This window comes from Halichoerus grypus, chromosome 14 (assembly GCF_964656455.1).
Source record: "Halichoerus grypus chromosome 14, mHalGry1.hap1.1, whole genome shotgun sequence".
Taxonomy (NCBI): Eukaryota; Metazoa; Chordata; class Mammalia; order Carnivora; family Phocidae; genus Halichoerus; species Halichoerus grypus.
Genome location: NC_135725.1, coordinates 51,824,792 through 51,842,418, shown reverse-complemented (window position 1 = coordinate 51,842,418; position 17,627 = coordinate 51,824,792). Strand labels below are relative to the sequence as shown.

Genomic DNA, 17,627 nt, shown 5'->3' with positions numbered 1-17,627 from the left:
ACACCGCGACATCTAATAGTAAAACTTACGAGTCTCAGAGACAAAGAGAAAATCCTGAAAGCAGCTCAGGACAAGAGATATGTAACCTACAATGGTAGAAACATTGGATTGGCAACAGACTTATCCACAGAGACCTGGCAGGCCAGAAAGGACTGGCAGGACATATTCAGAGCACTAAATGAGAAAAATATGCAGCCAAGAATACTATATCCAGCTAGGCTGTCATTGAAAATTGAAGGGGAGATAAAAAGCTTCCAGGACAAACAAAAACTAAAGGAATTTGCAAACATGAAACCAGCCCTCCAAGAAATCTTGAAAGGGGTCCTCTAAGCAAAGAGAGAGCCTAAAAGCAACATAGACCAGAAAGGAACACAAACAATATACAGTAACAGTCACTTTACAGGCAATACAATGGCACTAAATTCCTATCTTTCAATAGTTACCCTGAATGTAAATGGGCTAAATGCCCCAATCAAAAGACACAGGCTATCAGATTGGATTAAAAAACAAGACCCATCGATATGCTGTCTGCAAGAGACTCATTTTAGAACCAAAGACGTCCCCAGATTGAAAGTGAGGGGGTGGAAAACCATTTACCATGCTAATGGACACCAAAAGAAAGCTGGGGTGGCAATCCTTATATCAGACAAATTACATTTTAAACCAAAGACTGTAATAAGAGATGAGGAAGGACACTATATCCTACTTAAAGGGTCTATCCAACAAGAAGATCTAACAATTGTAAATATCTATGCCCCTAACATGGGAGCAGCCAATTATATAAGGCAATTAATAACAAAAGCAAAGAAACACATCGACAACAATACAATAATAGTGGGGGACTTTAACACCCCCCTCACTGAAATGGACAGATCGTCTAAGCAAAAGATCAACAAGGAAATAAAGACTTTAAATGACACACTGGACCAAATGGACTTCACAGACATATTCAGAACATTCCATCCCAAAGCAACGGAATACACATTCTTCTCTAGTGCCCATGGAACATTCTCCAGAATAGATCACATCCTAGGTCATAAATCAGGTCTCAACCGGTACCAAAAGATTGGGATCATTCCCTGCATATTTTCAGACTACAATGCTTTGAAACTAGAACTCAATCACAAGAGGAAAGTCGGAATGAACTCAAATACATGGAGGCTAAAGAGCATCCTACTGAAGAATGAATGGGTCAACCAGGAAATTAAAGAAGAATTAAAAAAATTCATGGAAACGGGGCGCCTGGGTGGCTCAGTCAGTTAAGCGGCTGCCTTCGGCTCAGGTCATGATCCCAGGGTCCTGGGATCGAGCCCCGCGTCAGGCTCCCTGCTCAGTGGAGAGTCTGCTTCTCCCTCTCTCTCTGCCTACTTGTGCTCTCTCTCTATCTCTCTGTCAAATAAATAAATAAAATCTTTAAAAAAAAAAAAAAAAAAATTTCTAAAAAAAAAAAAAAAAAATTCATGGAAACCAATGAAAATGAAAACACAACTATTCAAAATCTTTGGGATACAGCAAAGGCAGTCCTAAGAGGAAAGTATATAGCAATACAAGCCTTTCTCAAGAAACAAGAAAGGTCTCAAGTACACAACCTAACCCTACACCTAAAGGAGCTGGAGAAAGAACAGCAAATAAAGCCTAAACCCAGCAGGAGAAGAGAAATAATAAAGATCAGAGCAGAAACCAATGAAATAGAAACCAAAAGAACAGTAGAACAGATCAACGAAACTAGGAGCTGGTTCTTTGAAAGAATGAACAAGATTGATAAACCCCTGGCCAGACTTATCAAAAAGAAAAGAGAAATGACACAAATCAACAAAATCATGAATGAAAGAGGAGAAATCACAACCAACACCAAAGAAATACAAACAATTATAAGAACATATTATGAGCAACTCTATGCCAGCAAATTAGATAACCTGGAAGAAATGGATGCATTCCTAGAGATGTATCAACTACCAAAACTGAACCAGGAAGAAATAGAAAACCTGAACAGACCTATAACCACTAAGGAAATTGAAGCAGTCATCAAAAATCTCCCAACAAACAAAAGCCCAGGGCCAGATGGCTTCCCAGGGGAATTCTACCAAACATTTAAGGAAGAATTAATACCTATTCTTCGGAAACTGTTCCAAAAAATAGAAATGGAAGGAAAACTTCCAAACTCATTTTATGAGGCCAGCATTACCTTGATCCCAAAACCAGACAAAGACCCCATCAAAAAGGAGAATTACAGACCAATATCCCTGATGAACATGGATGCAAAAATTCTCACCAAAATACTAGCCAATAGGATCCAACAGTACATTAAAAGGATTATTCACCACGACCAAGTGGGATTTATCCCTGGGCTGCAAGGTTGGTTCAACATCCGCAAATCAATCAACGTGATACAATACATTAACAAAAGAAAGAACAAGAATCATATGATCCTCTCAATAGATGCAGAAAAAGCATTTGACAAAGTACAGCATCCTTTCTTGATCAAAACTCTTCAGAGTATAGGCATAGAGGGTACATACCTCAATATCATAAAAGCCATCTATGAAAAACCTACAGCGAATATCATTCTCAATGGGGAAAAACTGAGAGCTTTCCCCCTAAGGTCAGGAACGCGGCAGGGATGTCCACTATCACCACTGCTATTCAACATAGTATTGGAAGTCCTAGCCACAGCAATCAGACAACAAAAAGAAATCAAAGGCATCCAAATCGGCAAAGAAGAAGTCAAACTCTCACTCTTTGCAGGTGATATGATACTTTATGTGGAAAATCCCAAAGACTCCACCCCAAAACTGCTAGAACTCATACAGGAATTCAGTAAAGTGGCAGGATATAAAATCAATGTACAGAAGTCAGTGGCATTCCTATACACCAACAACAAGTCAGAAGAAAGAGAAATTAAGGAGTCGATCCCATTTACACTTGCACCCAAAACCATAAGATACCTAGGCATAAATCTAACCAAAGAGGCAAAGGATCTGTACTCAGAAAACTATAAAATACTCATGAAAGAAATTGAGGAAGACACAAAGAAATGGAAAAACGTTCCATGCTCATGGATTGGAAGAACAAATATTGTGAAGATGTCAATCCTACCTAGAGCAATCTACACATTCAATGCAATCCCCATCAAAATACCATCCACTTTTTTCAAAGAAATGGAACAAATAATCCTAAAATTTGTATGGTACCAGAAAAGACCCCGCATAGCCAGAGGAATGTTGAAAAAGAAAAACAAAGCTGGCGGCATCACAATTCCGGACTTCCAGCTCTACTACAAAGCTGTCATCATGAAGACAGTATGGTACTGGCACAAAAACAGACACATAGATCAATGGAACAGAATAGAGAGCCCAGAAATGGACCCTCAATTATATGGTCAACTAATCTTTGACAAAGCAGGAAAGAATGTCCAATGGAAAAAAGACAGTGTCTTCAACAAATGGTGTTGGGAAAATTGGACAGCCACATGCAGAAGAATGAAACTGGACCATTTCCTTACACCACACACAAAAATAGACTCCAAATGGTTGAAAGACCTCAATGTGAGACAGGAGTCCATCAAAATCCTAAAGGAGAACACAGGCAGCAACCTCTTCGACCTCAGCCGCAGCAACTTCTTCCTAGAAACATCGCCAAAGGCAAGGGAAGTAAGGGCAAAAATGAACTATTGGGACTTCATCAAGATAAAAAGCTTTTGCAAAGCAAAGGAAACAGTCAACAAAACCAAAAGACAACTGACAGAATGGGAGAAGATATTTGCAAATGACATATCAGATAAAGGGCTAGTATCCAAAATCTATAAAGAACTCATCAAACTCAACACCAAAAGAACAAAGAATCCAATCAAGAAATGGGCAGAAGACATGAACAGACATTTTTCCAAAGAAGACATCCAAATGGACAACAGACACATGAAAAAGTGCTCAACATCGCTCGGCATCAGGGAAATCCAAATCAAAACCTCAATGAGATACCACCTCACACCAGTCAGAATGGCTAAAATTAACAAATCAGGAAACGACAGATGTTGGCGGGGATGCGGAGAAAGGGGAACCCTCCTACACTGTTGGTGGGAATGCAAGCTGGTGCAGCCACTCTGGAAAACAGTATGGAGGTTCCTCAAAAAGTTGAAAATAGAGCTACCATATGATCCAGCAATTGCACTACTGGGTATTTACCCCAAAGATACAAAAGTAGGGACCCGAAAGGGTACATGCACCCCGATGTTTATAGCAGCAATGTCCACAATAGCCAAACTGTGGAAAGAGCCAAGATGTCCATCAACAGATGAATGGATAAAGAAGATGTGGTATATATATACAATGGAATATTATGCAGCCATCAAAAGGAATGAGATCTTGCCATTTGCAACGACGTGGATGGAACGAGAGGGTATTATGCTGAGCGAAATAAGTCAGAAAGAGAAAGACATGTATCATATGACCTCACTGATATGAGGAATTCTTAATCTCAGGAAACAAACTGAGGGTTGCTGGAGTGAGGGGTGGGGTGGGAGGGATGGGGTGACTGGGTGATGGACACTGGGGAGGGTATGTGCTCTGGTAAGCGCTGTGAATTGTGCAAGACTGTTGAATCTCAGATCTGTACCTCTGAAACAAATAATGCAATATATGTTAAGAAAGAAAAAAAGAAGAAGAAGAATGTAGCAGGAGGGGAAGAATGAAGGGGGGGAAATCGGAGGGGGAGAAGAACCATGAGAGACGATGGACTCTGAAAAACAAACTGAGGGTTCTAGAGGGGAGGGGGGTGGGAGGATGGGTTAGCCTGGTGATGGGTATTGAGGAGGGCACGTTCTGCATGGAGCACTGGGTGTTATGCACAAACAATGAATCATGGAACACTATATCTAAAACTAATGATGTAATGTATGGGGATTAACATAACAATAAAAAAATTTAAAAAAAAATAACCACTCTGAATGTAAATGGAGTAAATGCTCCAATCAAGACACAGGGCATCAGAACGGAAAAAAACAAGACCCATCTATATGCTGCCTATAAGAGACTCATTTTAGACCTAAAGACCCCTGCAAATTCAAAGTGAAGGGATGAAGAACGATTTACCATGCAAACAGATGTCAAAAAAGAGCCAGAGTAGCGATACTTATATCAGACAACTAGATTTTAAACCAAAAACTATAAGAAGAGATGAAGAAGGGCACTATATCATAATTAAGGGGTCTATCTAACAAGAAGATCTAACTATTGTAAATATTTATGCTCCTAACTTGGGAGCACCCAAATGTATAAAGCAATTAGTAACAAACATAAAAAAACCTCATTGATAATAACACAATAATAGTAGAGGATTTTAACACCCCACTTACAGCAATGGACAGATCATCTAAGCAGAAAAGCAACAGAGAAACAACGGCTTGAATGAACACTGGACCAGATGGACTCAGAACATTCCATCCTAAAGCAGCAGAATACACATTCCTTTCAAGTGCGCATGAGACATTCTCCAGAACAGATCACATACTGGGTCACAAATCAGGCCTCAACAAGTACAAAAAGACTGAGATCATACCATGCATATTATCTGACCACAATGCTATAAAACTGGAAGAAGTCAACCACAAGACCACAAGAAAAAATCTGGAAAGACCACAATACATGGCAGTTAAGGAACATCCTACTAAAGCATGAATGGGTTAACCAGGAAATTAAAGAAGAAATTAAAAAAAAAAAAAATACATGGAAACAACTGAAAATATGATGGTCCAAAACCTTAGAGATGCAGCAAAAGTGGTCATAAGAAGGAAGTATATAGCAATATAGGCCTACCACAAAAAGCAAGAAAAATCTCAAATATACAACCTAACTTCACACGTAAAGGAGTTAGAAAAAGAATGGCAAGTGAAGCCTAAAGCCAGCAGAAGAAAGGAAATAATAAAGATTAGAGCAGAAATAAATGATATAGGGGTGCCTGGGTGGCTCAGTCGGTTAAGCATCCAACTCTTGATTTCAGCTCAGGTCATGCATGATCTCAGGGTCTTGAGACTGAGTCCCGAGTCAGGCTCCATGCTGGGTGTGGAATCTGCTTAGGATTCTCCCTCTCCCTTTCCCTCTGCCCCTCTCCTCCACTCGTGCTGTTTCTCCCTCTCTATCTCTCTAAAAAAAGAAAAGAAAGAAATGATAGAGAAACAAAAAGAGCAGAACAGATCAATGAAGCCAGGAGCAGGTTCTTTGAAGGAATTAATAAAATTGATCACTTCCTAGCCAGACTTACCAAAAAGAAAAGAGAAAGGACCCAAATAAACGAAATCACAAATGAGAGAGGCTAGATCATAACCAACACCACAGAAATACAAACAATTACAAGAGAGTATTTTGAAAAATTATATGCCAACAAATTGGGCAATCTGGAAGAAATGGATAAATTCCTAGAAACATATAAACTACCAAATCTGAAACAGGAATAGAAAACTTGAACAGACCCATAACCTGCAAAGAAATTGAAGCAGTAATCAAAACTCTCCCAACAAACAAAAGTCCAGGGCCAGATGGCTTCCAGGGGAATTCTACCAAACCTTTCTTTTTATTATAATTACTGGATATTATTATATCCACTTAGTTCTTTTTTTTTTTTTTTTAAGATTTTATTCATTTATTTGACAGAGAGACAGAGAAAGCGAGCACAAGCAAGGGGAGCTGCAGAGAGACAGGGAGAAGCAGGCTCCCTGCTGAGACGGGACCCCCATGTGGGGCTCAATCCCAGGACCCCAGGACCATGACCTGAGCTGAAGGCATATACTTAACCGACTGAGCCACCCAGGTGCCCCTCTACCAAACATTTAAAGAGTTAATACCTATTCTTCTCAAACTATTCCAAAAAATAGAAATGGAATGAAAACTTCCAAACTCATTCTATGAGGCCAGCATTACCCTGATTTCAAAACCAGACAAAGACTCCACTAAAAAACAAAACTACAGGCCAATATCCCTGATGAACATGGATGCAAAAATTCTCAACAAAATATTAGCAAATCAAATCCCACAGTACATTAAGAGTCATTCCCATGATCAAGTGGGATTTATTCCTGGGTTGCAAGGGTGGTTCAATATTTGCAAATCAATCAACATGATACACCACATTAATAAAAGAAAAGAACCATATGATCCTCTCAATAGACGCAGAAGAAGCATTTGACAAAGTACAGCATCCATTCTTAATAAAAACTCTCAACAAAGTAGAGATAGAGGGAAGATACCTCAATATCCTAAAAGCCATATATGAAGGATCAACAACTAATATCACCCTCAATGGGGGAAAACGGAGAGCTTTTCCTCTACAGTCAGGAACAAGACAGGGATGTCCACTCTCACCATTGTTATTTAACATAATACTGGAAGTCCTAGCCTCAGCAGACAACAGAAAGAAATAAAAGGCATCTGAATTGGCAAGGAAGAAGTCAAACTTTCACTATTTGCGGATGACATGATACCCTACATAGAAAACCCGAAAGACTCCACCAAAAAAAATTGCTAGAACTGATACACAAATTCAGTAAAGTAGGATAAAAAAAACAATGTACAGAAATGTGTTGCATTTCTGTACAATAATGAAGCAGCAGAAAGGATAAATCAAGGAATCACTCCCATTTACAATTGCACCAAAATCCATAAGATACCTAGGTATAAACCTAACCAAAGAGCTAAAAGACATGTACACTGAAAACTATAGAACCCTGATGAAAGATGACACAAAGAAATGGAAAAACATTCCATGCTCATGGATTGGAAGAACAAATATTGTTAAAACATCTATACTACCGAAAGCAATCTACACATTTAATGCAATCCCTATCAAAATACCACCAGCATTTTTCACAGAGCTAGAATAAACAATCCTAAAATTTGTATGGAACCAGAAAAGACCCTGAATAGCCAAAGCAATCTTGAAAAAGAAAAACAGAACTGGAGGCATCAGGACTCTGAATTTCAAGCTATATTACAAAGCTGTAGTGATCAAGACAGTATGGTACTGGCACAAAAACAGACACACAGATCAGTGGAACAGAATAGAAAACCCAGAAATGGACACACAACTATATGATCATAATCTTCAACAAAGCAGGAAAGACTACCCAATTAAAAAAAAAAGTCTCTTCAACAAATAGTGTTGGGAAAACTGGACAGCAATATGCAGAAGAATGAAACTGGACTGCTTTCTTACACCAAACACAAAAATAAATTCAAAATGGATCAAAGATCTAAATGTGAGACAGGAAACCATCAAAATCTTAGAGAACACAGGCAGTAACATCTTCGACATCATCTATAAGCAACTTCTTACCAGACACATTTCCGCAGGCAAAGGAAACAAAAGCAAAATGAACTATTGGGACCTCTGCACAGTGAAGGAAACAATCAACAAAATAAAAGACAACCTTTGGAATGGGAGAAAGTATTTGCAAATGACTTATCTGACAAAGGGTTAGTATCCAAAAATCTATAAAGAACTTAGAATTCAGGGCGCCTGGGTGGCTCAGTCGGTTAAGCGCCTGCCTTCGGGTCAGGTCATGATCCCAGGGTCCTGGGATTGAGCCCCACATCAGGCTCCCTGCTCAGTGGGGAGGACTGCTTCTCCCTCTCCCTCTGCCTCTGCCTGTCGCTCCCCCTGCTTGTGCACTCGCACACTGTCTCTGTCAAATGAATAAAGTCTTAAAAAAAAAAGAACTTATGAATTCAACACCCCAAAAAACAAATAATCCAGTTAAGAAAAAGGCAGATTTGAATAGACATTTTTCCAAAGAAGACAGATGGCTAACACATAAAAACATGCTCAACATTACCTATCATCAGGGAAATACGTATCAAAACTACAATGAGATACTACCTCACACCTGTCAGAATGGCTAAAATAAACAATACAGGAAACAACAGAGGTTGGTGAGGATGCGGAGAAAATGGAATGCTCTTGCACTGTTGGTGGGAATGCAAACCGGTGCAGCTACTCTGGAAAATAGTATGGAGGTTCCGCAGAGAGTTAAAAATAGAACTACCCTATGATCCAGCAATTGCACTACTAGATATTTACCCAAAGGATACAAAAGCACTGATTTGAAGGGGAACATGAACCCCGATGTTTATAGTAGCATTATCAACAATAGCCAAATTATGGAAAGAGCATAAAAGTCCATCGACTGGGGCGCCTGGGTGGCTCAGTCGTTAAGCGTCTGCCTTCGGCTCAGGTCATGATCCCAGGGTCCTGGGATCGAGCCCCGCATCGGGCTCCCTGCTCCGCGGGAAGCCTGCTTCTCCCTCTCCCACTCCCCCTGCTTGTGTTCCCTCTCTCGCTCTCTCTCTGTCAAATAAATAAATAAAATCTTTAAAAAAAAAAAAAAAGTCCATCGACTGATGAATGGATATCGACTGATGAATGGATAAAGATATGATACACACACACACACACACACACACACACACTATTACTCAGCCATAAAAAAGAATGAAATCTTGCCATTTGCAATGAGATGTATGGAGCTAGAATCAATAAAGTCAGTCAATAAAGACAAACACCATATAATTTCACTCATATGTGGAATTTAAGAAACAAAACAGATGAACACAGGGGAAAGAAAAAAAAGAGAGAGAGGGAAGCAAACCATAAAAGACACTCTTAATGATAGAGAACAAACTGAGGGTTGATGGAGGGAGGTGGGTAGGGATGGGCTAGATGGGTGATGGGTATCAAGGAAGGCACTTGTGATGAGCACTGGGTGTTATATGTGAGTGATGAATCACTAAATTCTACCCCTGAAACTGACAGTACACTATATGTTAACTAACTAGAATTTAAATAAAAACTTGAAACATTAAAAAAAAAAAGAAGAAGACTGGCAGAATTGGGCGCTTGGGTGACTCAGTCAGTTGGCGTCTGCCTTCGGTTCGAGTCATGATCCCAGGGTCCTGGGATCAAGTCCTGCGTCGGGCGCCCTGCTCAGCAGGGAGCCTGCTTCTCCCTCTCCTCCCCGCTCACGCTCTCTGTCACTATGTCTGTCTCTCTCAAATCAATAAATAAAATCTTTAAAACAACAACAACAGACTTGTTCTTTAAAAAAAAGAAGACTGGCAGAATACATATCAATCTGTTAAGCCAAATTATTTCTGGGGAGGGAAATGAGGGAAAAAGCAAAGTGATACTTTAATCTGTACACTTTCCCTGTTTTCAATCTTTTAGTATACGCTTGTTACTCATGTATTATTCGGTATTTAAAATAATATATTTTTAAAGTAGCAAAAAGCAATAAAAATACTCAAAAAAATCTCAGAAAAGAGCAAATACCATGTTGTAGTCTGCTAATTGTCCTTGAAACTCTTTGATTTCAACAGCTAAAGTCTCAGCTCTGCAAGCATAAAACAAATATTCATAAACACATAAATAAGAGGAACATTACAAACATTATATATAACTATGAATTCAGTATTAAACTTCTGAAATATATTACATTAAATGTTGTGTATTAATAAAAAAGATCTTGTATAATTTTAACTCCAAAATTACTTACCTCTTTTCATATGACAAATATACTGAATTCTCTTGATTGTACATTTCTATCTCTTTCTGAAGTTTATTAATTTCTGTTGTAAGTTCACTTATTTTACTTCTAAATGAAAAGAAATTAGAAAGTTAGCAATACTTCTAATCCAGAAAAGAGCCTTTCTAGTCAAACAAAGCAAACTTCTCATGTGTTAACAATATAAATGGTTTTGTGCAATTTCACTAAAGAAAAGAAAAACAATTTATGTGGCTTGTTTAACTAAGAATGAGGCATATCCCAACTTTGATAAGAAACTAAAAGAGATTCTCTAATCATTAAGATGAACTAGGACCAGAATGTAAGCCTGGTCAAACAAACAACCTTTAGACAGAAGTAGATGCTTAATTGTCACCCTTACAGCTCCTGCTACCCTCTAGGACAGGGCTTCTCAAAAGCAGCACTATTGACATTTTAGGTCATTAAAGAATAAGTCTGACAGTGGGGAAGGGGCTATGCTGTGCACTGTAGGATGTTTAACAGTATACCTGGTCAAGTTGTCAGTAGCATAACCCCTCAACCCCAGCTGTGACAACCAAAATCTGTCTAAAAATTGCCAAATGTTCTCTAGGGGACAAAAATCACTGCCAGTTGAGAACCACTGCTATAGCATCAAACAATTACATAAATAGCTAGAACTATTTTTTTATGCTGAAGCACAAATCCTGAAGAAGCACGGAAATGCTATGATGAAAAATAGTTCTTTAACTTTTCCTTCTTTTAATTAAAAAGTGGCTGGATATCAAGAGATGCTATACAACTGATGGCCTCACTATTTTTTTTTTTTTTTGCTGATGTTAGTTTAGGTTAATGCTAACCTTAATGGACTGATGGGGAAAACCTACATTTCTCTTTATTGCCTTCTAGAAGTCTGAGAATCATAAAGGATTCTGATAATTGAGAAATGAAAGAATCCAGAAGAACTAAGAAAACAGAACTTTTAGGACATGATGGAAGATGGATTAAATGAAATGGAAGTAAGAGAGAAAGAAGATCTAGATGATGAGCCAAGAAGAAAACAAAGTAAAATGGGGAAATGGAGATAGTAGGACATCTGAGCAAGAAAAAGGTAGGTAGAGAATAAGAAAAAAATTCTCAGTTTAGAGCTTAATACTTAGAGCCACATAATAAACATTTTAAATTAATTAAAATTAGGTCACATTTGTAGCAAATGACCAAATATACATTTATGTAAAACCCTACACTAGTTAATATATCATAAATAAGTATCCACATTTTCCCTTTCTTATTAGATGCAACTAGTGACATGTCAATGATATGAATAATATATTTCAGAATAATTAGTCAAAGAAGCATAAAAGATTATTCTTATCATTATATGAAAAATAGTGAACTTGACATCATCTACATGCAAATATATACAATTTAAAATCTTAGCCTAACTGTATTATCACATATATTTTGTAACACAGCCAAATTAACCAGAAATTATATTAGAACACAAAATAATTCTTAGAAATCAAAAGATACCTAACTATCATTATTAATAAGTACCAGAGTTAAAACTTCATGACCATACATAGGAAAAAACATACCGAAGAAGCCCAAGATAGTAAGATTTGTCTAAAATTTGCCTCTGGGGACCTAAAAAAAAAAAAAGTTTTTAATTACTACTGTTCAGTTTGGAAATGCCACCAAAATAGCCAAGCCAAAGCACAACCATAGTTACACTCCACAATTCTGATAGTCTTTATTTGTGCCCCAATAAATTTGATAATCAAGATGAATCGTTAAAATGGTAAAGAACACCGGGGCACCTGGCTGGTTCAGTCGGTAGAGCGTGTGACTCTTGATGTCAGGGTGAAATGAAGAGAGAATATCTTAGCATCATGTAATAATGGAAACTTGAATAAAGACCACAAAAATGGGACTAGAGGTAGGGCTGTTAAGACAGTAGACTCTACAGGTCAGGTTGACTGAATGCAAACTAAGAAAGTCTAGAACAGGGTTATCCAAGAGAACCTTCTGCAACAGTGGAAATACTCTATCTCACCACTGTCCAATAAAGTAGCTACTTGGGATTATTGAGCACTTGAAATGTGGCTGAGGCTACTGGAGAGCTGAATCTTTATTTTACATAATTTTAATTAATTTAAATTTAAATAGCTACATGTAGCTATTGATTATCATAATGAACAGTGCAGATTTAGGCTGTGAATTTCTCAATGCAAGAGATTATGACTTTTCATAATTTGTCTCAGAGACCTTTTTTTTAGAAACATTATCTTATTTCAGTTATTTCAGTAGGAATAAGAAAATATTCCTAGGCTCAATGTCCCAAACCTTGAGAGATGAAGTGCTCTGCAAGGTGGGAGAAGTAAGGGAAGAGAGCACTGTGAGGTGTATGCTCAGAAGAGAGAGAGAATATGTTAGAATGGGAAATGGGGCACCAAAGCAGGTAAGAACAAGTCACAGCAGATAGTAGTGCATAGTGGTAATAATCAGAACTCTCCTGTAAGACTCTGAAGTATATTGGTAGAAACCATCTTAACTGATATTGGTTCTGTTCTGTAGGAGAAATCAATATAGTAATAAATATTTGATAAATTATCTATAGTATTTTTTAATAATATAAAATGTACAGACATTTCTATGAATACATTTTTAAAGACTAAACAATTATATAATTTTTACACTTTTTCACAATACTGATCATTATTAAGCAAGCATTTCTAAACAATTGTTTTTTAATATTGAGTGAGCTAAGTAGTATTACAATAAAGAAAACTTCTCAAAGGCATGGTACACTATATTATACAAGGTAGTATAATATCTTATAATTAATTTTTTCCCAGAATATCTTCATCCCTGATAAGTCATTTGTCACAAATATAGAAAATAAAAAACTCATTATAGAGTTCACCATGCTTTGATTTGTATATATCACAAACCAATTTTTTGAATCATAACATGTAGTGTACCATTATGCCTTTTAAACACAGAGGCACAAGGGAAGATGCAGTAAAAATCTATACATTAGCCTTATTTCCTTACTTAGGGAGTTACATATTATAATGAAGCATTAAATATTAGAAAAAGTAACACTTCTTGACTCATTTCTCATAAATACATAAATATCTTAACAGTGTGACTTTTATATCAAAAAGTATTTCAGAATATTTCTATGTAGTACTAGAATCTAATTTTCATTCCTGAGCTTTTCTTCAAATTATTCCAAATTTCTTCAAGTTATAACAAATTCCATGTTCAGAAAAATGAAGATTAAAATAGCTCACAAATGTATTTACTCTCTAGTTCACAATGTATTTTCACATTCATTCTTTTATTTAACCCTAACCACAGTCTTGTGAACCAAGGAATAAAAATTGAATAAAATAGGCTTTTTATAATTCTCATTTAGGAATAAGGTACTGTAATACTTTTTTTTTTTTAGATTTTATTTATTTATTTGAGAGAGACACAAAGCGCGCACAAGTAGGGGGAGGGGCAGAGGGAAAAGGAGAAACAGACTCCCTGCTGACCCCTGCTAGATCATAACCTGAGCCAAAGGAAGATGCTCAACTTCCTGAGCCACCCAGGTGCCCCTGTAATACTTCTTATATAAAATATACTTATCTTCTTAAAATAGATACCTTTCATTCCAGTTTTCATTCCACTCAAACCTTGTTGTGTTACAGGACGGTCAGCAACTTTGATTTGAGAAGACAGAACTCCTCCTGTCCCTATGGGACCGCCACGAGAGCCTGGTCTTGCTGTTCCAGGTGGCATCTAAATGAAAAACATGATTCCAGTTTTAGTAAATGAGAAAAATACTACACTGTTAAGACTACATAGAGAATATTTTCAAAATTAAAATTCTATTTAATTTGTAAAATAGTCCTTATATTTTTGAATTTCTGAAATATGAAATATTAAATAAAATTCCTTCACATTTAAAATTCTGTGAACATTAAACAGCACATTTCTTTAAAATGTAAAATTCTAAAAAAAAATTTTAATTCTATGTCAACTATATTTCAAGAAAAATAAGGTTAAATGGGGCGCCTGGGTGGCTCAGTCGTTAAGCGTCTGCCTTCAGCTCAGGTCATGATCCCAGGGTCCTGGAATTGAGCCCCGCATTGGGCTCCCTGCTTGGCGGGAAGCCTGCTTCGCTCCTTCTCCCACTCCCCCTGCTTGTGTTCCCTCTCTCGCTGTGTCTCTCTCTGTCAAATAAATAAATAAAATCTTTAAAAAAAAAAAAAGAAAGAAAAAGAAGGTTAAATGAATAAATAAATAAAATTCTATGTGGAGACATTATTTATAACATCTCTAAATTGGAAAGGAACTAAATATACACATATTTGTCCTTATTTAACTATAAGAAATGGTTGAATAAGTTGTAATATACAAAAAACCAGTTTATAAAACAATATTCATAATTCCATTTTGTAAAACAAAAAATCTGGAGAATTATATAAAAAACAGTAACAATGGTTATCCTCATATAAAATAATGATATTATAGTTCATTTTTATGTTATCCTTTTCACAATTTGGTGTTTTCAGCATCATTACAATAAGTATATATTACATTCAAAATCACAAAAAAAGAAGACATTTTCATTTTTAAATTGAAATCATACATAATTCCGTCACAAGATAGCCAAGTAAGTGTTAAGGATAACATCATTCAACAAGCATTCATATTATTACTCTATATGATTCTCTACGTCAGGTCTGCAAAATCCAATATAACATTATACACTCTGAGGAAAGAACAAAAGACTCCCTTCTTGGGGCATCTAGGTGGCTCAGTCAGTTAAGTGCCTGCCTTCGGGTCCTGGGATTGAGCCCCAGGTCGTCCAGCTCCCTGCTGCACCCTCTCCTTCTGCCCTCCCCCCTTGTGTTTTCTCTCGCTCTCTCTCTCTCTCTCTCTCTCAAATAAATAAAATCTTTGGGGGAGAAAAAGACTCCCTTCTTGTCAGTTCATACAACATGGATATGTTGGGAAGGTATGAGACCACCCAAAGCTGTTCCAAGTTATCCTTCTTTTGTTTATCTTCCATCCTTTCTTTCCTTTTGCTCCATTCTCTGCCAAAGAATAAAGTAGTAGATTAAATATGTAGTAGACATTTTAGATAGTGATTATATATAACCATTGTCGTTCATTTTGATTGTCTTTAATACTTAGCTGGTAGCCTCTAATCCTATCAGCTAACATAATTCTTAAGTGATTCTGAGAATTACTTGGTAATTACTGGGGGAACCAGCAACAGTAAAACATTCCAAAGAATATGCTGGACACAGAAACACTGTTAACCACAAATTCAAATGAAATGAGTTCAGGGTTATCCTGAGTGATCTTTGGAAGAGAATGCTAAATCTCTTCCTAGGTAAACTTTATCAAATGAAAATACAGAGAAGTATAAATTAAAATTAAACACATTTAAAAGAATGAATAGACACATGTATTTATATGAAAATATACTTAAAATATATTACTGAAGGTAATGGATAAAATACATAGCAATGTATATAGTATTATGGTCATTTTAGAAAATATTAAAATCATACAATCTCATATGCATGGTGTTAGTGTTTGTAAAGGAACAGAAAAAAGTCTGAAGGATACACATCACACTGTTGACAATAGTTATTCCTGGGGTAGGAAGGAACTCTGATACTTTTCCTTTGTATGTTTTACAGCAAGCATCAATATTTTAAAAACTACAAACATTAAATGGGTAAAGCACATAGCATGGAGTAGGTGGCCAATAAGTATCCAAATTCTTTCATAAATATTTCATTAGGAAGCATAAATTCTTACCAAAATAAAAATTTTTAATAACTCAGTACCATATATGTGAAGACTTTAGAAAAATCATTTCAATATAAGTTGATGGTGTTGATAATACTACCTGAAACTCTAGAAAAATCTGTAAAGTTTAAGAAAACCTGACTTTACCAAAATTTTTCCCGCCAAAAATTACTGTTCTTCTTATGAATTAAACACAGGACCCAGCATTATCTCTAGTTTGCAATTAGCCTACTGTATAAGCTTGACATACAAGGAGTTGAAACCATCTGTTGCAAGCATCAGAAAAATTATTATGAATATTTTGGCATATTAATTTCTTTTTATGTGTGTATAAATGTATATTTTTATGTTCAATTGACACCACATTGCTTTTTACACTTAATACTGTATTATAGAGATATATAATTTCCTCAAATACTCTTTGAAAGTAATTTTTAATGACTACTTAATAGCCTATTATAAGGATAGATATATCATAATTCATTTAAGATTTACCTGTTGTAAGGTAATTTAAGTTGCTCTCAAATTTTCACTATTATAATTCTAATGAAACTGTAATAATCATCTTTACAGGATATTATTCTACTTAGAATTATCAGTTTATAATGTTTATCCAACTTTTTTAAATGTGGTATATGTTTCTCTTACTGATTTATGACACTCTCCATTTCACATTAAGCTACTAACATTTTCTAGTTTGTTTCCAGGCTGCTGTAGCAACCAAAATATTGTTTTACTTATTATTAATAATCTGTTTTTATATTAGAGTACTGTACTTTTCCTTATTTTTGCTTTTTTGTTTCAGATGAATTTTACAATAGTTTGATATGATATCTCATGTAATTTTGATTGAACATAGGGTTCATAGCCTTACTATAGAAAGAGCTCTTTTTTTTTTTTTTTTTTAAAGATTTTTTTTATTTATTTATTTGAGAGAGAGAGAATGAGAGAGCAAGCACATGAGAGGGGGGAGGGTCAGAGGGAGAAGCAGACTCCCTGCCGAGCAGGGAGCCCGATGCGGGACTCGATCCAGGGACTCCAGGATCATGACCTGAGCCGAAGGCAGTCGCTTAACCAACTGAGCCACCCAGGCGCCCTATAGAAAGAGCTCTTACAAGTTAGTAAAGTTTGCTTTTTCATTTTGATTCTGAACTGTATTTATGATATATATGTTGCAAATATTTTTTACTGATTTGTCATTTTGAACTTTTTAAGGTGTTTTCAATTTTTAAAAATTCAAATATATAAATATAAAAATACTTTCCTTTTCAGTACTTGGTGT

General features: G+C 36.3%; 1 protein-coding gene across 1 annotated transcript in view; it reads right to left on the bottom strand.

The window, feature by feature from the left end:
- IFT74 (intraflagellar transport 74) overlaps nucleotides 1-17,627 on the bottom strand; it is a 91,313-nt gene that overhangs the window by 70,527 nt on the left and 3,159 nt on the right. The window contains exons 3-6 of the mRNA XM_078061323.1: nucleotides 14,182-14,317; nucleotides 12,124-12,172; nucleotides 10,538-10,636; nucleotides 10,315-10,375 (exon numbers count right to left, since the gene is read on the bottom strand). Coding sequence (XP_077917449.1) covers nucleotides 10,315-10,375; nucleotides 10,538-10,636; nucleotides 12,124-12,172; nucleotides 14,182-14,317 — 345 coding nt within the window. The remainder of the gene's footprint in view (nucleotides 1-10,314; nucleotides 10,376-10,537; nucleotides 10,637-12,123; nucleotides 12,173-14,181; nucleotides 14,318-17,627) is intronic.